This window comes from Polypterus senegalus, chromosome 2, assembly GCF_016835505.1.
Source record: "Polypterus senegalus isolate Bchr_013 chromosome 2, ASM1683550v1, whole genome shotgun sequence".
In the NCBI taxonomy this organism is placed as follows: domain Eukaryota; kingdom Metazoa; phylum Chordata; class Cladistia; order Polypteriformes; family Polypteridae; genus Polypterus; species Polypterus senegalus.
This window is the reverse complement of record NC_053155.1, coordinates 194,657,453-194,683,919: the sequence shown is the minus strand read 5'-3', so window position 1 is coordinate 194,683,919 and position 26,467 is coordinate 194,657,453. Positions and strand designations below refer to the sequence as shown.

The following is a 26,467-nucleotide window of genomic DNA, read 5'->3' as shown; positions in this document are numbered from 1 at the left end:
CTGCCTTTTGCTTTCTTTGTTTTTTTAATCTTCTGTGAGTCAAGGCCGTTATGTTCTACAAAGAAGCAAGCTAGCAGATTTTGTTTTGAAAATGCAGGTGCTGAGCTTCTCACTGCCAGAAGACTTAACAAACTGCATGCAGGGTCTTTTCCTGTGTGAATACTAGGCATACTCTCAAGCTAGCACATAAAATATATACTGTAACAACAACATTTATTTATATAGAACATTTTCATACAAATGATGTAGCTCAAAGTGCTTTACAGGATGAAGAAAGGGAAAAATATAAAAATAAAATTGGGCAAAACTAATTAACATGGAATAAAAGTAAGGTCCGATGGCCAGAGAGGACAGAAAAAACTCCAAGAGAGGACAGAAAAAACTCCAGACAGCTGGAGAAAAAAATAAAATCTGCAGGGGTTCCAGGCCACAAGACCGCCCAGCCTCTTCTAGGCATTCTACCTAACATAAATGATCTCAATCAGTCTTCATGGTTTTCAGGCTTCACATGGAAGAATTTGATGATAATGGTCATGTGGACCTCTGGCCTTCAATCCATCAATGTAGGGACAGCATGGTGCTTTGATCGGTTGGTGGTGGCACAGATCGCCACCACAGAAAATGGAAAAAGAACAGCAGAGAAAGTAGGGGTTAGTACGGATTTGGGAGCCACCATGAATGATAACGATAACTAAATGCATATACAAAGCATCAAGATTAAAGTAAAATGAAGCTATGAGAAAGCCATGTTAAAATAATGAGTTTTTAGCAGTTTTTTAAAGTTATCTACCAAATGTTATTAAAATAACATTATTAGAATGTTATTTTAGAGAAATCGCAATGTCTTTCAAGACAGACTGTGTTGTTGTATTCTGTTATTTTAGCCTTCAATATATCATAGTGGATAATCAGTTTAGTTTTTCTCCATTTATGCTCAGCTCTCTGGCATATTTCTTAAGATCAGACACTGTTTGGCATTTAGATTAATTAGGGCTCATCAATACTTTGGGCAATAAAGTTAAAATAAAATGCATTATGGTATCTAGTTAGTCTGAGCTATATAGGAGCTTAAGAGTTGATTATTGAAGGTTAGGGATTTTTCCCTACACATATATGCCCGTGAAGTGAGCAACAGCTTAGCCTCTGTCAGACAAGTGTGCAGCTCCGCACTACAACTGAATAGCGCTGCTATCTGCTTTTGTGGGCTCTTATATTAGCACACACTTATGTATCTTAGATTAGCATTAAAGTTTCTACTTCTTCTTATGTATGTTGTCACAAAAATAACGAGAAGACATCAAAAAAGGTTGGTTTGGGGCAGCCACCCGTATATTGTGCCCTGGCTGCAAAATGAGTTTGGTTAATGAGTTGTGTTCAGGTTCAAGTCCAAAACAGAACTGATTTTAAGGCTGTAAAGATGTGAGCTTTAAAGGCCGAGACAGGAAGTGATGTCATCGAGACCAGAGCCGGAAGTGATGTTGTCTGACCCGGAATTGATGCGATTGATGGCGCCGGAACTGGAAGTGATGTCGTTGGGGCCAGAGGTGACGACATCATTGGGGGCGGAAAGTGACGTCATCAATGGTGCTGGAACTGTGCGGGAAATCTGGTCTGCAAAGGATTGAGAAAGAAAGTCAGTGCACCTCGCCACCCCATGGTCTGGCGTGCAACTACTATTATTCTTGCCGTTTAGCTATCTCCCTATCGCACGTGTGTGACACTATATATATCCCAATGATAACAAATAAAGCTAAAGCAGAATGTTTTAGTTAGCTTAAAGAATCAGTTGGTACAGGCTTGTCTTTTTCTTTCAAGCATGAAGCACTGTGTCAAGGCTGTCCACCGCTTGGCCCTTATCAGTGAAGCTGCGTGTATAAGGCTCCAAGTGGTTTCTGCAAGTGAATTGTTTCCTGATAATTGAGTCTGCTTGAGGTATCCAATATATCACGCACAACTGTGCAAGAATAGAAGAGCTGGACCATTTCCATTTTCATAATTAAGTAAGCTTGATGCATTTTTTTGTTTGCTGCACTCAGTTTCTATGGCTGGCCACTGCATTTTTGGTACTTAGCCTTGCTTGTTTGTTAGTGCGTCTGCAGAAGACCTTGAACAAGACATATGGAAGAAACTGCCTGCCACATAATTTCTGCATTGGAGAGACCTTGATCATGCAGGACTGACCATTTTGTGTCTTATCAGTATGCTCACTTTTGCTACCTTGTAAGATCTGAAGGTTAAACTGCCACATCTACAGTACTGCAATCTCATTTTGTAGTATGGTTGTCCCTTGATTAGTTTTAATCCCCCTGCATAGTTGTGTCTTTTTCAGTTAATCACTTTGGTTCAACTTTCACATCAACTGGAAGGTGGCCTGTTACTATGTTAGTTTCTTTCTTCAAGTAATTTCAGATATTTTACTCTATTGCTTTATTTTTTGTAAAGGGAATTTTTAGAACACTAAAACACTCTGTTTTCTGTTGACACATTATTCCTAATGTGATAAAATAGCCATCTAAGACAAAATATTTTTGAATGGTACTACATACATAGTTATTGAATTTTATTGACAAAAATATTTATGGAATATAATAATAAACAGACAAATAGGACCTGGAAGCAAGAGCCATGGTTTGGGGGGCACTACCAATCAAGAGGAGAGAGAAAAAAGGTGAAAATGATAAGAAAAAAAAAGATGTCTTATGGATTAGCCTCTGCAAAGCCCGTAATCAACTGGAATTTATTAGACGTCTGAATTGTGGAGCTGGTTGAGTGATTGATCTGTGCAGAAGAAAGTTCTAAATGTATGAGATTATGGAAAGAAAATTTCTAAATGTGGAATTAACAATATTGAAAATCTTAAGTGTTTACATGAAAATTGTATCCTTGTGAAATCCCTTCTTACATTAAGATTTACTTTAACCAGCACTAACTCTCCAAGACTCCAAAATATACAGATGCTTTAGAAAATGTATGAATGCAATTTGAAGGATAAGGAATACTGAAAACGTATCCGTGTACACAATGAATTAAGACGTATTGCAATAATTTAAAAAATATCTACTCCTACATATGGCTGGCTGTATTGCTGTTGACCTGTTTCTTTTTCTTTTGATTTAAATTTCTACCAATATTAGAAATAGAAATATAAAAACATTAACCAAATATTCAAATTCATTTTTGAATTTGTCATTCAGACTTTCATGAAACAAAATGTTATTAGTAAGATAAGATATCAATATCCCTACTTAACCTCCATACTCCTACATGTACAGTAGTGCAGTAATGTTGGGGATGTAGATACATTATTATGGGGTCTTGGGTGATAATTTTTACACCTGTCAGGCCATTCCAGCTGTATGTAAATGACAAACTGTAACATTTAGATTATAAATTGACACATCTGGCAGAAGAGAAGAAATAAACTAACCTAATGGCATGGTCACTGCAAGAATGCCATGTCCCACTCATGTAATGAATCCTCTTAAAGAACAAGTTGGTATTTTTCAAGTCAAAGTTATTTATTTACAGTTATGACATATATTATTTTGCCACATGAAATTGCATTCAAAACCAAAGCATACTTTATAAATTAAAAAAACAACTACCCCACTGTTGTGTGTGTTTGGAGCTTATGGATCCCTGTTTCATATTGTAAAAAAATGCCTTAAAACTTACCAAATATATCTATTTTTCAAGACAAAAATATTATTGAATATTGATCCATGTCTTGAGATTACAGACATACTGCAAAAGAGTAAAATCGTGTCATTTTAGGAAAGCAAACCATTGCTGTGATATTCAGCCATTTTAAATGGAGACTAGGTGGTGTGTTGCTAAGCTATTGAATGTTTTAAAAATCAAGAAAATATAAATATATACTGCGTGACTGTCAGTTTATATTCATTAATGGGAATTTCCTGCTTAACGCCACAGGTATCATCAGTCAGACTGACAATCCCATATAATTTGAAAATTTATTAACAATTATTTGTAGGCTGAACATTTTTTAGACCTGAGTGGAATCAATGTATAGAATGTATCAGTCAAGATGCATTGTGACAGGAATAATGCACTCAGTAGACTATGTTAACCTTTTGGAAAAATAACACCTATAATAAATAGTGAAACATTTTCTTTATAATATCTGTTCACCATCCCAAGTCAAAACTTATAATGTATATCTGTAAGGCAGCTATATTGTTGAAGATTCAACTCCCGTGACAGAAACATACAAATCGGTTTATTTTGAAAACTGGTACTATTCTTGGATTTGCTGCCTTCCATGAAAATGTGAAATATTTTACTCTGTTGTTAATGCAACTTCATATTTAAGAGAGTTAAATAGTTTTCAAACCAATTTGTATGTACCCCTAGTATCAGATTCTGCCTACTACAGCATTAATCTTATTTATGGAGCAATTGTTACAAGGATGGCAAGGATTATAATTAATTATTCATATTTTTCCAAGATGTAGTCCCTCTGTTTAATCTTTCTTAGCTTTTTAATTTTAATGTATTTTTTAAAGGTGGTGATTTCCATTCACATTTTCTGTAACTGGTAGTACATTTTAATATATTTTTAATACTGCACTTGACTTTATTTGGGTGATTTTATTGCTCAGTACATATACTATATTTTTGTTAATGGTTATGAAATTGTTTCCAGGAACTCTACATGTTGGTGATGAAATTAGAGAAATAAATGGAATCAGTGTAGCCAACCAAACTGTGGAACAACTGCAAAAGATGCTTGTAAGTAAACAATCTTTTATGAATAGAAAAGGTTTTTAAAGAACTTGTGCCATTAAACTAATAACTAACCGTCCAGCCCAGTTTGTCAATTCCTTTTGTACCTAATGTTTCTGAAATGAAAGAAGTAGAAACCTTAGCCCTTTATCATGTGAAATCCAATTGCTGTTATTTTTTTCATTCAGAAATTAAAAATTTCAACAGTTCTGATTAAAGCCCAGACCATTACTGCCCAACATACAGTAGTTATCAAATTATTCCATGTAACTACAATTCTGGGTATGAAAAAGTTATTCTTTTTTTTTTTTCCTTAATTATTTGTGTCAAGTTTACCATTAAATAGTTTCCATTTAACCAGGAGCAGTGATTCTCTGCACTGATCTACTTCATAATTTTGAATACTTTTCATGTCACCACTTACTGTAACCCCTGTTTGCTTTAAGTGAAAAGGTTCTTTAATCTTTTATCATAGGTTATACTCTGCAGTCCTCTTTATCACTCTAGGTGCTCTTCTTCGGACTTTCTCTTGCATTTCTCTATCTTTTTCATAACATGGAAACTAGGACTACACATAGTGTAGTAGACGAGGTCTCACTAAAGGATTATAAAGCCAAGGCATAACGTCCCTTGGCTTGTAGTCTATACAGTGTGCACTGTTACCCAACATCCTGTTAGCTTTTTTAAACACTTAAGCACACGGAATTTAGCCAGAGACAAGTCCTCTTCAAGTCCTAGTTCTTTCACATAATGTATACTTTCAGGTTTAAAACATGTCATTGTGTATATTCAAATCTGCACTTTCCTCATGAATTACTTTACATGTATTTACATGAGGTTTGTCTGCCAAGATTCTGCCTAAATCTTCATCATGTCTAGGTACATTTGTAAAGATCTGGCTTTTACTACATGTAAGTTATCTGCCACTCCACCTAGTTTATTTATGGATGGCACTTTTAAACAGCTTGTTATATTTGCATTCTTTTCAAAATCATTTATGTACTATACATCCAAATGAGCAACAGCCTCAGTATTGATTCTTGGTGTCCCTCAAATTAAAATTCATTTAAATCAGTAACAAGTTTTTTTGCTTCTTGCATTTAAACCAATTTTGCTGATATCCACACACTGTCCATTGAGTTCCAACTTCTTTTAGTTTTATCAGGAGCTTCTCATTTGTACCTTGTTGAAAATTAAAATAAATAGTATTACATGCACGTTTTTATTGTATGCTTTTACTGCTTCCTCATAGAAGTTCAGCATATCAGTGATACAATGCCTTCCTCCATCTAAATCTGTGTTGATTGTTGACTAATGCAACTCAACCTGCTTTGCAGTAACTGTTATTTTTTTAATACTCACTAACTTCCTTAAACTTTCTAGGATAACAATTATGTAGTTGAGGAGAAGTATTTAATGTCACCCTTTTCAATCTAAGGGCACTTCTCCCTTTATAATTTCCAAATCACTGAGTTACCTACTAAATAGTCTCTAAACTGAAAATTTCAAAAAAATGGAAATGCAGAGCATTTGCTGTTTCATTATCTGCATTTCAGTTAAGTTAAGTGGGCATCTTTCTTTTGTCTTGTAACTCAGGGCCTGATTAACCATATTGACAATCGGTTGAGTGTCAAAGGGCATCAGAACCTGAAGGACCTATGAACATTTTACAAGCATCTCAATGGCTGCAACTGCTTAACAATATCTGGCCCTGCAAAAAAAAACTAAAATTAAATTCCCATGTGGCTTCTGATTTTGTAGACACACGCACGCTTTCTGTACAATCTGTGGTGGCAATAATTAAATTAAATTCAATAGGTTTAGAGTTTTTCAACTTACCACCTGCCTTGCCTGAACATGCATACTGTATTGTTATCAATATAAAATCACGATCCATTGGCATTGATCATTTCTCCATGTTTCTGTTTAGCAGAAATTTAACAGCATATTATATTTAAAGGCTTGTAATACTCTCATAATTTGTATATTTGTCAGATCAGTTTATTAGAACATTTTACAATGTCCTACGATTGCTTTGCATCAGACAAATTTCAAATGCCATGGGTACAAAAATCTCAAATCACATGTGATCTTAAGTCTTTATGCAGCGTGCGCACCGGTTACTAAACTATTTGCAAGTTACCATCCCTTCCCTACTTGTTCTTCACTTGTTTGCTAATGTGTGCTTTTTTTTACCGTAGAAGTGTTACCAAAGAAACGGGAAGTATTAACATTGTTCCTGTTTTTATCCTTTTGTTGTCAAAACCCATCTAAGTCTAATGACTATCCCTCACAGTCTTCCATTTCCGGAAGATGGAAAAAAATCAGTAAGAAAAGAAGCAGTATCCTCTAGTTTACATCAGAAAGCTTGTTAATGAATTTAAATGTTTTATTTAGAAAGTACATTTCAGAGTATTTCTAATCATTAAACCAACAAACAGGGTCATGGGGATTGATTTTGTTCATAATAATTTCAAAAAGATGTTCTAATATCACTTTGTAAGGTCAGTCAGTCATTGCTCACGAGGGTCTGCTGGAGCCAATCCCAACCAGCACAGGGCACAAGGCAGGAACAAACCCCAGGCAGGGCGCCAATCCACCGCAGGACACGCACACACACCCCAAGTAAGCACTTGGGACAATTCAGGATCGCCAGTTCACCTAACCTGCATGTATTTGGATTGTGGGAAGAAACCGGAGCACCCGGAGGAAACCCACGCAGACACGGGTAGAACATGCAAACTCTATGCAGGGAGGACCAGGGAAGCGAACCCAGGTCTCCTTACTGCAAGGCAGCAGCGCTACCACTGTGCCACCGTGCTGCACTTTGCAAGGTGCTCTTCTTAAATTTTTTTTACATTTAATTTAAAAAAATTAGTAAACAAATATTTATGTCATTATCAGGTAAATATTTTGAGTCTAACATTTAGTGTTACTTTCAAAGAAATGTGGATTTCTTATTTTGCAGCTCACGTAGTGCATTGAAAACTATAGGTGTGGTTAGGGCTGGCTGATATAAAAAAAAATTCTTCATAATAATTTTTTTCATATCAATCAACATATAGTATATCATAAATCAAATCACTGTTTCTATCAGCTTAAAGGTTAATTTTTGGTCCTAAGTGAAATGTGATGATATCATAAGGTTAATTTTGGTTTGAATATTATTTATTTTCTATTGGAACATGACAAATATACAGTAGAACATTGTACAACTGTACGAGGTATGACAGTTTAATTCCTGGAATGCACTTTTAAAAAATATACATGTGGAACTATACACTAGTGGCTACTGTCACCTTCAAAGTACTCCCCTTGTGCATCTATACATTGACTTAAACGGCATTCCCATTTCTGGAAGCAGGCCTGGAACTCATTTTCAATACGTATTAACGTCCATCATTGTTGTTTGGCTGTCCCTTCTTCTCGCCCATCTTTGAACCTCTTATGCCACTCAAACACACTCGACTTTTTGATAGCATCTTCACCATATGCCACTTGCAACAGCTGTAATGTTTCAGTAGTGCATTTGCCAATTTTCACACAAAATTTGATATTAATACTCGTACGTTGCTCTAAATTTAGATCACCCATTTTTACGCCAAACTGTATATGCAGATATCTTTTACCTTCCCAATAGTTAACTAACAACTTGCTCTGTCAGCTTGCAATTTAAGCACGTATTAGTTCAAGCATGTTTAAACACGAATACTTACGTGATTTCGATACAATTACATCACGGGTGACACTACGCAGCCATTCCAGGAATTAAATTGTCACACCACATATTTCAAATAAATAAAATGGATATATATAATAAACTAAAATTTTAATTCTGACCAGTCAAAAGCTTCAAGTGTTACAGGAGAGCAGAAAAGAAAATCCGCAACTAAATTATTTTGTCATTTCCAAATAAAGAAAATAGGTAATATAAAATAAAATAGTCTCAATTCTGAACAGTCCAAAGCTTTCAGGTTTTACAGGCGAACACACTAAATTTGTTGGTCAACTCCAAATAAAAAAAAATGAAATATTAATTCTAAAATTGTAAATCTAAAACTAAAATCTTAAATCGAGACAGGAGAACACAGACAAAATTTGTTGGTCAGTTCCAAATAAAAAAACTAGGTATTAATACAAAATAAAATCTAAAAAAAAAACTACCTCTATGTTGTATCCTTTCATTTGTATAGATTCAGACTGTTTTAAATAGTTGGGAAACAAACCCACAAATAAATAGACAGAACATGCTGTATACAGTATATCCTCCATACAAATTCAAGAAGCTTTCAAATGTGAACACAAGAGAACATAAGCAAAATTGACATATTCACTCAATTATGGCCAGTTTATGCTCCAAGGCAAAGAAAAAAAAGAAAGGCACAAGAAATCCCCATTAGTGCAGCACTTGTTTGGATCTGGGACTGTAAAATTTGCATTGCGCATGCTCTAAAGGATGGCACTGCTTCAGATGGTACAAAAGATTAGTGGTATTGCCTGTCTTTGTGGGAACATGCTTTCAACACAATTTGCAGTGCACGCTACTCTGCTTCTTGTCATACTTTAAATAGCCAAAGTATCTCCACACTACCAAATTCCTTGGACCCTTCCTTTCAACAATGTCCTTATCTTTTGAGCCTTGGGCTGTGTCCGTTGGAGTGTCTTTTTCAGTAACCCTAATTTTTCGTTAACTTTTTCTGTTGTCATTTTCTCTTTTATCCCACTCCCATTCCTGACATACTGGCATGCGCAGCTGCTGCAACCCAAACAGTAGCACGTGTGCTGCTGCTAGCTGTTACGCTCCATGCTATGTGCATCAACCTAACCTGATGTGGCTGGAACACATGATTGGTTCAGCGCAGCATTGTTCTTATTATCATTGGCTTTTTGTGTTGTTTGTCAAAACATGGATGAAATGAGTTCTGCTGACTTTCTTTTGTCATGTGTTATGTTTCTGTTAAGGAAGAGTTATTTAATGATGATTGTCTTTGCCGTTTTATAGTCTAGCCCTAGGTGTGTTCCACAGTTTTAAAAAAAAAAACCGGTAAGAACCCCTGTGTTTCTGCGTGTGCTGAAAGAAAAATTAAAGTAAAAGTCAGCCATATTGTAAGGTGTCACAACCACCATTATCAATAGTTTCAACTTTAACACATCTGTATCATAGTATTATCCAAATGTCCCAGAATAGCTAAACAAGTTAAAAGTCTTTGGCACACATTTCTCTCTAAAGGGAAACATCGTATTTAAATATTCCTGAAAACAAAGCAAAAAATGTACAAATTGTTATCTATCATTCTCTTGGTAAAATATATTATTTATTATCTTATCTTGGTTATGTACTGTTTATAAATTTTACAGAATAACTTAGTTTAACAGGCTGTTATAGCCACAAGCACTTCATACAGAAGGCTTTACCCTAATAAAGCTAATATTAGCTTGGATGGGTCAGTTGGTGTATCTAACATTATGGCAATCTTGAGTGGCTGCAACAAGACTACTCAGAGGCAAGAAGCTAACATTAATATGTCCAATGGTCATGGTGGAGCCTAGGTCCCATCTGATGACTGGAAGCAGAAATTATATGTAATTTCTGTTGACCCTGTATAATGGGGATCAGGTACACAGCAAGTAACGCTAGGGTATTTATTTTTAAAAGAAGACATCCTTGTTCTGCACTCTACTCAGATTTATAGATTACCCTGCTTTTGTACAGATAGCAAAAATATACTGTGTTCTCCATATTCTGCTGATTTACTATATTTTAGATTAAGAATTCAATACTGTACTAATTATGTAATTCTTTTTATATTTAAGGTCCCTGTTTTTTATTTTTGTATTTTGTTCACATTTTATTACCATGCTGAAGTACATTTAATTAAAAGAGATCTGCCTATGCTTTATTTTGTTTGTTTGTTTGTTTCTATTTTTGGGAATAAAGAATAGAATAAAGCTACTTGAAGAAAATTTTCCTAAAAGTCAACAGTAATAATTTGGAAGAAAGTAAAGTTATGCTGTTGTTTGCCCATCTTCTAAATGCTGTGTATGTTAGAAAGAATAGAACATTTTTTAATTCACAAACCATTATCTATTATGATTGATTATGCAGCTTTCCCTATAGGCCTTCATTCGGAACTTAGAAAATGAGTACAAGCCGCAGGTGTCTGTCTTTGTTAGATTGTTTCCTTTTAATACTGGTTTGTTAAATGTTTTTGGTTTATGGAATATTGTGTTTATTTGTCTCAGTCTCTCGTGTGTTTATATAGGAGCACCGGAGATGCTGATGCCCTGGAGCACAGGAGTGCTGTAACTATTTTTATGTTTCCAATTAAAACCTATGCAGTGTCTGTTATTTATAATGAACCTCCTTTTTTGTTTTTTTTTTCCCCTTGGTTCATCAGAGAGAAATGAGGGGAAGTATCACATTTAAGATTGTGCCAAGCTATCGCACTCAGTCTTCATCTTGTGAGGTAAGAGATTTAAATTTCCATTGATGTATATGTAATCTTTGTGTGTATCTTTTGTTGTTTCTGCCCTCTAAATGAAACTTTTTTTTAATTATTTATTAACTGCCTGCTAGTGGCTGTCTGTTAACGCTTTTTTAGAGATCTGTTCTGCCTGTGCTATTCTATTTTGCACACCAATTTCACAACAAAGATATCGGAACCACAGAATAGGCTGTACCTGCTCAGCCTGTCTTCCATATCATGAACTAACCCATAATATGTGCTGCTGTGTAACACACCTGTGCATGGGAAATAGCTCACTGTGCCATGCTCAGTGTGGCATGTTCATACAAATTTATCACTTCATTTAGGTGTATAGATGCATTTGATTTTAATAAAATGCCTAAAGACCTGTATTGGGGGAAAAGTTAACCAAGATGATATGTTCATCATGCACCTAGTACTGTTGTTGACATATTAGTCATTTTTACCATATAGTAATAAAGTTCCCTAGCAACAAATAAACATGATTACTCATCTTGTTCTAGTTTTATCTCATAAAAGAAGTTACAATGCACTTGCCAGGTGTTTTGCTGCTATAACTAAAATGCAACAATAAACCAGAAAGTGAAGCTAAAACGTGTGTAAAACTATCTTACTATATAAAAAATACTTGAAAAATGAACCTACCTGCAACAGTTGTTATGCAGATATATAGAATTCTCAGCCATAGAGTGCACTCAGCCTGCATTGTACAGACTAAGTGTAATTGTGTAAGCATTGCTTTACATACAGTGTGTACAGTATATTTTGTCAACAACACATTGAAATAAGGTATTCTTAGCAAACCCTCTCAGATTCTCTGTAGATTAATGGTACTTACAGAGACAAGTGAATTAGGCAAAGAAATGTGTACAAATAAACACAAAGGTTTGGAAGTGTCAGAACAAAAGTGGCTGACATCATCAATAATGGTAAACAATAATTAATAGTGAAAATATTTTTCTAAAGCAATATTTAGAGTATGAGAATTGTTTTGAAAAATAATACTGAAGTTTTTATAAATTTAATTTACTTTTCAATTTAACTTCATGCGTACTGTGTAAATGCATTAAGTTGTTGTTTTTCATTTTTTAATTGTTAAAAGTTTAATTTGCTTTCTAACAATAATTATCAAAACTCTGTTATTGAGAGGTTTATTATTATTTTCATATTCTTTGTAACTTTACATTTTATTCTTGTATAGCAGTTAGTGGTGGACTGGATATACACCACAGACTTATGAAGTTCATTAACTAATTTATAACATGCGTTCATTCAAAACTTTTCATTCTCAATCTGTGCTTCTCTAATCTTTATAGATTTAAATACCTTTGGTTCGTAAAAAATTTCAACCAATGCAATGAAAGTGGTATACATAAAACAGATGAAGAACTAATAACACCAATTAACAGGTTTTATGATTTGCCTAATTAATCATAGTTTTTAAAATTAAGATAAGACACTTTTGTCTCAGACTTTTTTTAAAGGCAGTAATGTAAGTTATAACTGTGTTATCTATATGCTGCTATATTGCCTCCTGAGAAAAGATACTAAAACCATTTAAGACATTACTGATGTTCATTTTTTTATTTTGTGTAATTTTTTTACAATATGAACAGCTCTGAATGTTTTACTTGTAATGCACATTAAACTTTACCATTGTGTACTATATACAGTTTATACTAGTGACCAAATAAGGAGCTTATTGAGGAAAACTAGCATTTTAGTCATTTGCCGTTACTGTTTTGATTAGAGTACTTGGAATACATTTGGGTGTTAAATCTGGTGGGCAAAAAATGAACTAACCTGTATATGTTTCTTTTGCTGCATTATAACATCATGTGAAATACTTTGCTATTAGAATGATTTCTTATTTTTATTGTATATCTTTATTTGTAAATTATTTAACTTCATTTTTTTTAAAAACTTTGTTATGGATATTTGTTTGAGAAATAATCATTCATCTGCCATTTTAGTTTCCTTTATATAGTATGTTATTGGTTAAGTAATGAAGTTTAACAGTTATGTCTGTATAAGATTTCTTACAAACTAGGAGAACCCCAAATATTAATACCACTCGTTTTTCTAACTTAGCCATCTAAACCTGAAACCTTCGTTGTTTACATCTTTAATCCTCCATCAGTACTTGAACATATATTTATGTACAGGTTTAATGGCAGAATACAGATAGCATCAAATATGGTAGTTTCCACACCACTAAAATCATTTTGGTCAAAAGTATAGTAGGTTGTTCAAAGTTCTTATATATATATATATACAGAAAAAAAGTAAAAACAGATCTGTGGCTTCTATTAGAAATTAAACTAAATTAATGCGGGCTAACACATATACACCTAAATGGTTGATGGAGAAGTATAGGGAAGGCCAGAAGGAGTTGCATTGTATCTTTGTGAGCCTGGAGAAAGCATATGACAGGGTGCCTCGAGAGGAGTTGTGGGTATTGTATGAGGAAGTTGGGAGTGGCAGAGAAGTATGTAAGAGTTGTACAGGATATGTACAAGGGAAGTATGACTGCGGTGAGGTCTGCGGAAGGAATGACGGATAAATTCAAGGTGGAGGTGGGATTACATCAGGGATCGGCTCTGAACCCTTTTTTATTTGCAATGGTGATGGGCACAATGACAGATGAGATTAGACAGGAGTACCCATGGACTATGATGTTTGCTGATGACATTGTGATCTGGAGTGAGAGTAGGGAGCAGGTTGAGAAGACCCTGGAGAGGTGGAGATATGCTTCAGAGAGGAGAGGAATGAAGGTCAGTAGGAACAAGACAGAATACATGTGTGTGAATGAGTGGAAGGTCAGTGAAATAATGAGGATGCAGGGAGTAGAGTTGATGAAGGTGGATGAGTTTAAATACTTGGGATGAACACTATAGAGTTACAAGGATTGCGGAAGAGAAGTGAAGAAGAGAGTGCAGGCAGGATGGAATGAGTGGAGAAGAGTGTCAAGAGTAATCTGTGACAGATGATTATCAGCAAGAGTGAAAGGGAAGAATACAGGACGGTAGTGAGACCAGCTATGTTGTATCGGTTGGAGACGGTAGCCCTGACCAGAAAGCAGGAGACAGAGCTGAAAGTAGCAGAGTTAAAGATGCTAAGATTTGCATTGGGTGTGACAAGAATGGACAGTATTAGAAATGAGGACATTAGAGGGTCAGCTCAAGTTGGACAGTTAGGAGACAAAGTCAGAGAGGCGAGATTGCGTTGTTTTGGGCATGTGAGAGGAGAGATTCTGGGTAAATTGGGAAGAGGATGCTAAGAATTGAGTTGCCAGGCAAGATAAAAAGAGGAAGGCCTAAGAGAAGGTTTATGGATGTGGTGAGAGAGGACATACAGGTGATGGGTGTGACAGAGCAAGATGCAGAGGACAGAAAGATATGGAAAGGATGATTCGCTGTGGCAACCCCTAACAGGAGCAGCCAAAAGAGGCAGCAGAAGATCTAAGGAAGCAACCAACTGAGCACTTAGAAAGCATTTGTTTCTCAAACTACAGACTCTGATGCCCTTATCCTCTTATACTATTGTGCATCTAGATCTTCCCCTTCTTTTTCAGTCCTGCCATCTTCTCTGAAGACAGTAACTTTGTGTAAAATCTTCAGTTTCTTGGCAGATTGTTGCATGGAATAACGTCAGTTTCGCAAAACAACTATAGATTGACATGTTTCTTGAGAAAGCTTCTTTGCTTTGGCCTTTTTTAAACTTTAGTTGTGCTACTACATTGCAGCCTTGCTTTACTGAACAGGATAACAGGTTTTAGCTGTGCTACCACAATTAGAAAAGTTTTTCTAATAACCAGTTAGCATTTAAACATTTTTAATGGATGGATGAGCTAAAAGAGTTTACCATTACAAAACTGAAGCAATGACTGCTGAAAATGTAACTTTTGTTTTGGATAAATTAGACATTTCGAGCATTAGTAGCCATTTGCAACATTAATAACATCTTATCTGTATTTTTATACACTCCTGTTACAACTAATCACCATCAGCTATGCGGAGACCTGGGGCCTCATGCATAACGCAGTGCGAAGAATTCACACCATAACATAGTGTACGGACAAAAGCAGAAATGTTCATACGCACAAAAAAATCCAGATGCATAAATCTGTGCATTCGCCAACTTCCACGTTCTTCTGGTACATAAATCCCAGTCAGCGTGAAAGTAACACACGTGCACGCGCCTGCTGCCACTCCCAAGCTCCTCCCAGAATTACACCTCTTTGAATATGCAAATCAATATAAATAGCCCTTAAGCTCAGCATTCTGTGAAAAGGCAATGGCAAAAGCACAGGGGAAAATAGAAGAATTTCAGTGAATACTAAGTGGAGTTAAGGAAAAACATACTATTTGTTGGTTTAAGCAGTGGTATAAACAACAAAAGGAAGTTGATCGAGTAACATAGAGTGTCGGAGAAACTCGAAAGTTCAAGTTCACAAAGTTGCACAGTGCCCAAAATAAAAAAGAAGTTGTCAGATATCAAAGTCACAGTGAAAAGGCAATTCGTAGCCCACCGTGTCATATGAAAGCTTATTAGGGTACAGAGAAAAAAAATAGGCACACAGTGGGGAAAAAGCACGAAATGTCAACTTTAATCTCAATATTTCCATTTTAATCACGTAGTTAATTTTGTCATTAAAGTAGAACATCATAAACTTCATCTTAAAATCATTTAATTTACTAGTTTCTCAAATCCCATCGTAACTAAAGTAGCACGTTAAATGCTTTGTTTTGTATTTAATCTTCTATATGCTGTATGAGTGTGAATCACTACGTGATTCTTAAACGGGCTTTCTTTTCCTCCGACAGGACACAGAATCCATTACATTCATGATATTACAGTATTAAAATACTCAGATGTATACTTGATATAATTTTCATGATGATAGGAGTTAAAGCATTTTATTAAACATGGGAACACGGTGACGCAGTGATTTTTCATACCTCACGCAAGATGCTTGCTCAGCCGTGCGCAACCTTCGATGAAATAATTTATTGCAGCAGCACTGTCTCTTTCAAATGTACTAACCCCCAATTTCTGTCCTTACTTTTCTTTCTCCAAATACCCAATCGCCACACAATCAGCTCTGTAATAGACGTTAAGCCATCTGTAAGCTTAGAATGCCGATTCTTCCAAACTTTTAAGGAACATTGAAATATCTTCGTAGTACATGTTAAATTATTCTATCCATCCAGTGTCACGTCAGTCCCAGCAAGAATACAGCGTGAGGTAGGAATAATCCGTGAACGGAGCACCAGCTCCTTGCTAGCACTGTGACACTGTGTCCTCACACGTTTATTTGTTAACAGTTTAGATTTTTTTTAATGAAGTTAAAGTTTTATCTGTATAATATAATAAACATATTTTGCTGCATTTCATCTTAAAAATGATATTGTCATCATATGTAAATACACGCTTTATAAAGTGGCTCAGGTTGTGCAATATTATAACTGTATCGCAAGTTTACAATGAGGTGACTGTACCAATAAGTTCAAACAGTTCTACAAGGAGCACTTGATGGACTGATTGAGTGCATTTATAGTTCTTGGGATGAAACTGTTTCTGAACTGCGAGGTCTGTACAGGAAGGGCTCTGAAGCGTTTGCCATATGAGAGCAGTTCAATAGACAGCATGGCTGAGGCAGCGTGTGCTTGATGCTGTATACCGATAATTCTCTTCCCGATCAGCTGCTCCTGTGATTCCCCACTCAGATACAGTGATATAAATACTCTGAGTGTTGTAGTGAGAGTGATATGGAAAAAGATGATCTGCTGTGGCAACCCCTAACAGGAACAGCTGAAAGAAGAAGGTGCAGTGAGAGTAACAATGCTAAAGCAGCTATTGTATTTAGAATAGTTTGACCACTCTGTGGACTGCTATATTGTTACTGGTTAATTACAATCAGATGCATTAAACTAATAAACAATATGCGGTTAACTTCAGTGTATTTATAAAGCCCCATCAGGGATGTGGATCTAAAAAAAATGGGAAACCACACAGGAACAAAAGCACTGCTTTGATGCTGGGGCCAGCAGTCTGCAAAAAAAACCAAGCACAGAACTTGCGTACCCCAGTGTATGAGCTACCATGGAAATGTGCGTGGGTTTATGCCAAGTTTAGGTTTTATACATCGCGATTTGAACGTGGAAACGGGAGTACACAACATTTTTGTGCGTACACACCATTTATACATGAAGCCCTTGGTGAGGTGGCTCTGTGGTTATTACCACCCATAAGCTTTGGTTAAATCGGAATTATGTTTACTGAGGTAGTTTAGATGGGAAACTTGCCCCAATCTGTAGCTGGTGTCTTCTTCTGTGTAGAATCTGAATCATAATTTTATTTTTGGTCATTTGATTTGATTAGTAGTTGTTAAGCTCATTTCCCCATCCTCTGCTATAATAGCTAAAGTCACATAGGCCCTTGTCACCAGCAGGTCTGCACTCATTATACTGAACGGGTATATAGCAGTTAGGGGCATTTTCTTGAGAAAGTAATGCAGATATATAGAAATGAGTGTTCACTAATTGTTTAATACTCCAACTGACATAGGTAAATTCCATAATTATATAGTCATAATATTGATTCCACAATTAAATAGTCAGAAGTTTTCCCTGGATGTTTTATGTATATTTCTTATGTAATGATGTAGTAAAGACATTGTATGTCTCTCTTTAAGTTCACACTAGGTACATGTAAAAACAGTGCTTTCAGCAGAGATTTTGTGATTTTAACAAAGAGGTTTCTTCTTCTTTCTCCAACTTGTTTTTTATTCATTGAAATTGAATTTTTTGTTTATTTTTTTGCTTGTCTGTTTTTTAAATAATGATCAAAACATACATTAATCAGTCAATGATCTGGACTGACTTTTGTAGGATTCTTGTCCAAAGCAGCGACCTTGGTTCTGACAGAGTAATAACAACAGAACCCCACATTCATGCTCTCACTTAAGTGGAAGATGTGTAATTGACAAATGCAGGAGCTGGGCTCAGTTATTTGGAAAATCTAAAACTCCTCTTTGTTTATTCTTTTAAATATCTATTTTCTGTGTCATTCAATGTGTATAGATGGTGTTTAATCCAAAAATCAAAGAAAGCAAGGAAAATATGTCATGTTTGGTGGGTTGGATAATGCTGTAAATAAATTTAGTGGTTGGTTGTTTCAAAGCACTGTTGAAGGTTTCTAGTATGTGCTATCAGAAGCCTTGATCCTTTGTAATGGTGGTTATGCAAAGTATTTTCTTGGGGAAAAAGTGTATTTTATTTTGTCATTGGCCTCTTTTTTCCTGAACCCTATTCTTGTTTTGTTGTGTGCCTTCAATCAGAACCTCCCTGTCTTTAAAAATGTCTCCTCTGGCATATCTGTGAGTATGAGCCTAGCCTACTATCTATTGTCAAGCTTCTCCTAGTGACTCCATTAAAAACAAATTAGCAATCACAGTTTTGTAATGGAGACTGTTTGTAGAACGTACTTGGTGCTTCTAACTTTTGTGTTTTAGCTTTATGTTTGTTCTATCATGGCTTTAGACCTGCCCAGTGGTAGCAAGAAGTTCACAATCAAAATGTTGTGTCAGCCCTTATGCCCCCCACTCCAACCAACCCTACCCTCCATCCTGTTCCAAACCCCACGTGGTTATTTAAATGGCTCCTTGTTTGTATTCCCTGTTCCAACATTGTTTCTCTGGGCAGTTGTCTGCTGTTCTCCTGTTACTGAACTTTGTGTCTTATTTCAGAGAGAGTCCCCATCCACTTCCAGACAGTCCCCAGCTAATGGGCATACCAGCATTAACAGTTCAGTTTTGGTAAGGCTTCTGCTTCCGATGTAGACAAGTATTCCACATTTTGTTGGCCATGTTCACATTTATTTATTTATTGGTGTATGTGCATACTTTATGTGTGTGTGTTTGTACATATGTGTATGTATATGTTTGAGTGTGTGTTTAAATATTTACACACCATATATATATATATATATACACACATATATGTATGTGTTTTGAATATGCATATATATTCACATTTTTATATTTGTGTATACATAAAGAATATTTAATTAGATTTTAACGCTTATTTTTATTTTGATTTATATACCAGAAGGTTTATTTATCTGATTGTTGGAAGTCTGTCCTTCAGCTCACACAAAAGTTGTCTCCTACTATACACTTGGGTTTCTGTTTACCTCAAAGAATTTCCTTCTTTATCTGCAATAAATTTATGACTAGCTGCTTTTTAGGACAAATTTATTTTGCTTTACTCAAGTTCTTTAAGGAGTTTCAATAGTATAGTAGTAAACGTCATGCGACCGTGTCCTGTTATTTAAAACATTATTTTTTGACTACTTCATGTCACACTGGTTCTAAAGTAACCAGTAAAATGTGCAAATAAGTGGTTTGATTTCCGTTATCTCAGTTTTCAAATTGGTGTGCCCAATTTTTGGTGTAGCTATGTTCTTTGTAAATTCAGAGCCTGGCATTTAAAATGTGACATGTGCATTCATAATGCTAGCCGAGCAAGACAGCATCTTCAGCTCTCGTCAGATCAAGTTGACAAAGAAAAATCATTTATAATGTGTAAGCTTATGCTTCACACTTAATCTAAATTCACATGAATTGATATTAAAAAATATATGTAGAACAAAATATACGTAATCCCCTATGTGTCTAATGTAAGCCTTTTCAAAAGGTTATAGCAAACTATGTACCTAAAAAGTCAAAAGTTGTAAATATAAGGAAAACTGATGCATTGTCTTGCATAGAACAAAATGGAAATGGTTTATACTACATTTTAATGGTAGAGTATATTAGTTGACTATGGGAGGACACAAATATATGTAGTATTTTCTTAATCGGTTATATTTTTTAATGTTTACAATGATAACTAGAGTGTTCTGTATTAGAATACCAGATAATATAATTATACTGTATTTTCTGCCTGAAGAGTATCTGGTATAAGCAATTTACAGTATATATGTTTACAATATGTTTTATTTCTGTATTTATTTTTAATTTCAGTGCTTCTGTGTATGTTGATGCTGAAGATGCTGACCTGTCGACTAATGTTGTCTTGCTTTCTGCAGTTTGGTTTTTATTTGTGAACCACGTGTGTAATTTTAAGCAATACTCAACCCAAAAAATCTGTTTTTTTTCTGTTACTTACCCCATGTACTTTGTAGTAGTACTGGAGAAAAAATGTTAATCTTATGTTTTTATCCTCAATGGAGAAAAAGAAATTTATCACATAACAAAACTCATTGGTCACCTTTTCTTTACAATAGTAAACAATAAACATGGGGGAAAAAAATCTCATGGTACTCATGTTGCATAATCCACGGTTGTTAACTAGTCACTAGCTCAAAATGTGCATAACAATTTTTTTTTCTTTTCTTAAAAAAATGGTTACTCTCTGATTTATCAGCTTATACTGTGCCTAAACAGGAAACCCAAAGAAAAACTCAAGGGAGTGACTTTTTGAATTGAAGACAAAAAAAAGTCTCTTCCATAAGTCTTTGTACATCCTAATAACTCTGGAAGTAACGATTTAACTCGGTCTTAGCAAAACAAAGCATATGTTTTGAACTAATGACAGGATAAAAGAAACGTGGACAATGCGACTTGAGTAATGTGAGGTTTTCTTTTCTTTCTTCCAAGGACATTTTTATCATCATTTGTGGTTGTACAGAACTGGTGACCATTGAAATATGTTCTGTGATAAACGTTTTTCTCTCCTTTCTAAATGAAAACATGAGATTAAACATTTTTCTCAGCCACCTGTACCAAATACATAGGATAAGTAACATATAAAAATATTTTTGGATAGAGTATTCCTTTAAATCTAAAAATGTACTTTGACAACTTATGTAGAGGTTTTGATCTTTAGGCTTTCAAATTTTAAAATATATTTGGAGAGATGTTTGACTTGTTCCCACTTACAGTAAATTCTTTCATGGGTTGGCTTTATTCTGCAGGACTTGCCAGCAACTACTCAGCCAAAAGGACGACAGGTGATTACACCCTCACGTGGTCCCTTTTTCTACAATAGATGTCTCGTAGTCGTTTCTAGATCCCAGCCTGCTTTCATCATATACATTCTTTGTGCTAACCATAGGAGAACATGCCACATTTCAGCAAAGCATTCTGCTGACTAATTTGCTTCTGCCTTTCATCCATTAATATCATTGCTTACCTGAGCTTAGGATTGACTGACTACCATACATCAAAATCAGCTGCAAAGCCTATAAAATTGTTTAGCTATGCATTCACAAACAAGAAAGATCATATGATGTCTGAATTAGTCTTAGAAGCAGGATTTCTTTTCAGAATTATTTGTTGTCTCTAAAAGCAGAGCGCTACTAAAAGGTCATTATTTAGTGTAAAAAAAATATCAAACAATAATTATAATGTTACTATTTTGGTTGGTGTCAGTATATCCTTGGTTCAAGTATGCCATGGCACTATATCTTGTTACTGCATTTTTCTGCTTTCATTTCGCAATTAATTTATTTTGACTAAGTGCTGAATTATACTTAAAGTGATTTTTATTTAATTTCTTGATGTGACATGGTAAGTCCCTTAGAATTGTGTTAAACATTTTAAGAGAGGTTAATGTTATTTTTCCAAAACTGGTCTGATTCTTTAAACTACAGATCTACAGTGCGTACAAACAGTCTGGCTTTAGTTTACATAGTACCCAGCATCGTCATAATGATATTTGAACCTGAAAGCTTTGAAAAATAAGTCTGTTTCCAGGTGCTGACTTCCTTTGTGAAAACCGTGTAGACTTGTGCAATAATGTATGTGAAATCTACAGAACTGTATTGCTTCAAGTCCAAAAAAAGTGAATTTATATGGTATCACAAGCTTTAATATATACTGTAGCAAGTAGTAAGTACAACAAAATATTTTAAATAGGAAAGAGGAATTGGTTTAATACTGCATACTAACAAAACATAACGTTTAACACCTTAACAGAACCGTAAAATAGTATAATTTATTTTTCAGTTAACAGTTGTATTTATTGTACTTTATATTTCCAAGGTTGTCTGGGTAGCTGATTTTAAAGGAACCCTAATTAATTTTAAGGTTCTGTAAATCTAGATTTTAAGCTGTTCTCCTTTTTCAAGAAGTATGTACTAATATAAGTATTTTATTGAAAATATTCTAAAACAATACATCAATCTATGAGTATAAGTTAGTATTCTGAATTTAAGTTACAAGATTGAATGAAAATTGTATAAGAGGGCTATTTTGAATTGAACAACAGTAATATTTTGATATCTGCATTTATTTATAAATGTGTGATATTTCATTTTATATAATGTATTAAATTATTGAATAAGTTACCCCTGAAGGCTGACTTTGGTTTGCTGTTTCTTAGATAGGGGAATACTAAGGTCACAAATACATTTTTGTTTATGTATTGTGTGAAACACAAGCCAGGAATGATGCTGCATCTTCATTCATGTCCGGTATAGCAGGCATATTGAAAAAGTGTAAATCCATACAGTTTTTGTAAAAATGTCCCATTTATTGTTGTGAGACTCCACAATTTTTAGAGAAGTCCTTCTTCCTCTTCATTCCACTCCATCACTCCATATTCTTCATTCCACTCCATCACTTCATATTTTACATTTTACTTGAAGCAGTTAGCATCAGAAATGGTGTACTTGCAGCCATTAATTTATGCAGTTTTTCTCAGCATTTATTTTTATACAAAAGATTTTAACCATTGATATATCTGACAGCAAAACCTTTAGCTTTGTTACTGAAAATTACCAATTTGATTGAGAACACAGCAGTATGGATTTGCTGCCAGCTTAACATTTGTTGGGCTGGGGATGGGGTTTAGGAAGGTACAGACAGAGACAAAAATTGACCGCCAGGGACTGTGGCAGTGTTCTGGCTAACTGGTGCTTCCTGGGGCATTTGGGAGAAATCAACTCCATGTTCAGTTTAGAAGGCTGAATCAGTATACTTGTCATCATGAAACGTTGATCAGAAGCTGTTTGAAACAGCACATTGCACTTCATAGTATTTAGAATTACTAATAACCTGCTTTATGTGAGAAGTCATTTATCGTAACATCTAAAAACACCCAGAAGTTGATATTTAGCTGGGTTTGAACACAGGGATGCAGCCTTGAGTGACAGAGTGTGTGACACCTATCCTTAAAGCAAGAAAGAGCTTAATTCATTGACCTTTTATATAGAAGTATAGTAAATTATGATCAATTATTTTTTTCTAGCCTTTGTTTCTGAAAATAATCACTCAAGAGATAGCAGTCTTGTACAGGACATTAAGCAGTGTCAGGGATGACATAAAAATTATAACCTGTGAGGACAGTTTGATATTGGGGTTGGAGAGAAAGTTCAGGATGGAGATCTTGCAATATGCGGAAAGTGTAAATAAAGCTCACTTAGAACTGCCTTTGCTCCAGAGGGTGGTGACTAATGCTTCTCCCATGGGAAATCTTACTTCAAAGTAGCAGATGAAGAGCCCTTCTTGTCACATAGTAGTACCAGCCTTTGGCAGACATGGAGTTCTGGATACATGTTTCCATTTTTTTAAAATAAAGCAATTAACAGTGCATAAAGCTGAAGAATGAAATGGATAGTTTTCTTTAAAGTAAGTCTGTTTATCCATGTGTTAGCTTTGCCAGTGGTGTCCAGAACTGATGCCTCACAGTTCCTGTGTAAGCACCACAAGTTATAACTTTAAGCTCTTGGGGTTACTGGACATGCAATAATGGAGCAGAAAGGAATATTGTGCTAAACATCTAACATGTCACATGTACTATAGTACTTTCAGTATTTTTGTGATATTTTATTTCTCATCGGTAGCTAAGCATTCTCTGTATGCTATGATGTTTACATGAAAATTCCACTCATGATAGTTGATGTGAAATAGAGAAGAAAACCGATCCTTCCTTTAGACAAACAAGTGACAAAAATGTCAAATAAGAATTACTTCTGGCTTCAGTTTAATGTCACAAATCTAACCTTGAAAATGTCAAAGAAAAGTTATTATTTTTTTATTTTAAATCAGAAGCTTATCTGCTTCAAAGTGGGCATACTTTGTATATTTCACAGCTTTTATTTCAGGTTTCATGTGTTGCATCCTGGGCTACAATGTTAAGCCTGCTTTTAAGGTGCTTTTTTGAACGTATAAATGCAGCTTCACTTAACCCAAGTGTTCAATGCAAATGATCTCAGGAACCGTCATCCCTAAAATGGAAAAAATAGCATATCCTTTAGAAAGCCCTATATCAGGCTGCTACCAGGATTTTTATTGTTATTGTTGTTAATATTATTGCTGTTAAATGCAATGTATTCTCACTAACAGAGGGCACACCTGCAGCTAAATCATTTAACACGTCTGAACAGTCAGTGCACATACTGTAGGTACGTTCATTTGTGACACAAACTTTTTGTCAGTCATTCAGTAATTTTCCTACCCACTCTATCCTAACACAGGGTCATAGGGGTCTGCTGGAGCCAATCCCAGCCAGCACAGGGAGCAAGGCAGGAACAAACACCGGGTAGGGCGCCAGCCCATCGCAGGTCACACACACCCACACACCAAGCACACACTAGGGACAATTTAGGATTGCCAGTGCATCTAACCGGCATGTCTTTGGACTGTGGGAGGAAACCCACGAAGACACGGGGAAAACATGCAGGTCTCCTTACTGCGAGGCAGCAGCACTACCACTGCGCCACCGTGCTGCCCCACAAACCTTTTGGTAAAGACAAAATCTAAAGTAACATCCAACATACATAACATTTGTATTTATATAACAATTTTCTGAGTGAAATGATAACTCTTGCAACCTTGACTAGTCTACATTGATTCATGAAGTTGTGTCTAGAAGCGATGCTTGTTGGTGTCTGCTGTGCAACACAGAGGAAAAAATCTAGCAGGCAAGAAAACTGAACAATTTTTTTTTTGCTTTCTTACCTTCACTTTTTATATTATTTTAACAACTGCTGTAGGTGTGTCAGTTGCTGTTGCCAGGTCAGTATGTGATTGTGCCGTGTCTTTGCAGTGTAAACTCCTGCTGACTTTGGCACCCTGGCAAGTGTATGTGAGCGTAAGCCAGGGACTGAGGCTCAAGTGACCTCTGCCTCCACATATGTAATGGACATGCAGTCTGCTTGCCAGTGGGACACCTTCATTTCCAGAATTTCTGTTGCACAAAAATAAATCCGTATTTTACATGTTGTAAATGCAATGTGCCAACTGTAAGATGTTTATAATCCTAAATAAACTGCTCAAAAAAATTAAAGGAACATTTTGAAAACATATCAGATCTCAATGGGAAAAAAATCATGCTAGATAACTATACTGATATGGACTGGGTAATGTGCAAGGAATGAAAGGATGCCACACCGTTTGATTGAAATCAAAATAATCAACTAGATGTCTGTGCGTCCCTCCATAATATGCCTCCCCAGACCATCACTGACCCACCACCAAACCTGTCATGCTAAACGATGTTACAGGCAACAGAACGTTCTCCTTGGCTTCTCCAGACCCTTTCATGTCTGTCACATGTGCTCAGGGTGAACCTGCTCTCCTCTGTGAAAAGTACAGGGCGCCAGTGGTGAACCTGCCAATTCTGGTATTCTATGGCAAATGCCAATCGAGCTCCATGGTGCCGGGCAGTGAGCACAGGGCCCACTAGAGGATGTCGGGTCTTCAGGCCACCCTCATGAAGTCTGTTTGTGATAGTTTGGTCAAAGACATTCACGCCACTGGCCTGCTGGAGGTCATTTTGTAGGGCTCTGGCAGTGCTGATCCTCTTCCTCCTTGCCCAAAGGAGCAGATACTGGTCCTGCTGATGGGTTAAGGACCTTCTATGGCCCTGTCCAGCTCTGCTAGAGTAACAGCTTGTCTCCTGGAATCTCCTCCATGCCCTTAAGACTGTGGTGGGAGACACAGCAAACCTTCTGACAATGGCACATACTGATGTGGAGAAGTTGGACTACCTGTGCAACCTCTGTAGGGTCCAGGTATCGCCTCATGTTACCAGTAGTGACACTGACTGTAGCCAAATGCAAAACTAGTGAAGAAACAGTCAGAAAAGATGAGGAGGGAAAAGTGTCAGTGGCCTCCACCTGTTAAACCATTCCTGTTTTGGGGGTCATCTCATTGTTGCCCCTCTAGTGCATCTGTTGTTAATTTCATTAACACCACAGCAGCTGAAACTGATTAACAACCC

General features: G+C 35.8%; 1 protein-coding gene across 11 annotated transcripts in view; it reads left to right on the top strand.

Moving 5' to 3' along the window:
* The window catches only part of caska (calcium/calmodulin-dependent serine protein kinase a), a 509,789-nt gene that overhangs the window by 459,886 nt on the left and 23,436 nt on the right, over positions 1-26,467 (top strand). For 3 of the 11 annotated variants that reach the window (XM_039745129.1, XM_039745124.1, XM_039745123.1), the window contains 5 exons: positions 4,667-4,752; positions 11,145-11,213; positions 18,577-18,615; positions 18,985-19,053; positions 21,216-21,251. In XM_039745129.1, coding sequence (XP_039601063.1) covers positions 4,667-4,752; positions 11,145-11,213; positions 18,577-18,615; positions 18,985-19,053; positions 21,216-21,251 — 299 coding nt within the window. The remainder of the gene's footprint in view (positions 1-4,666; positions 4,753-11,144; positions 11,214-18,576; positions 18,616-18,984; positions 19,054-21,215; positions 21,252-26,467) is intronic. The other 8 variants (XM_039745126.1, XM_039745127.1, XM_039745131.1 and 5 more) reach the window with 5 other exon arrangements.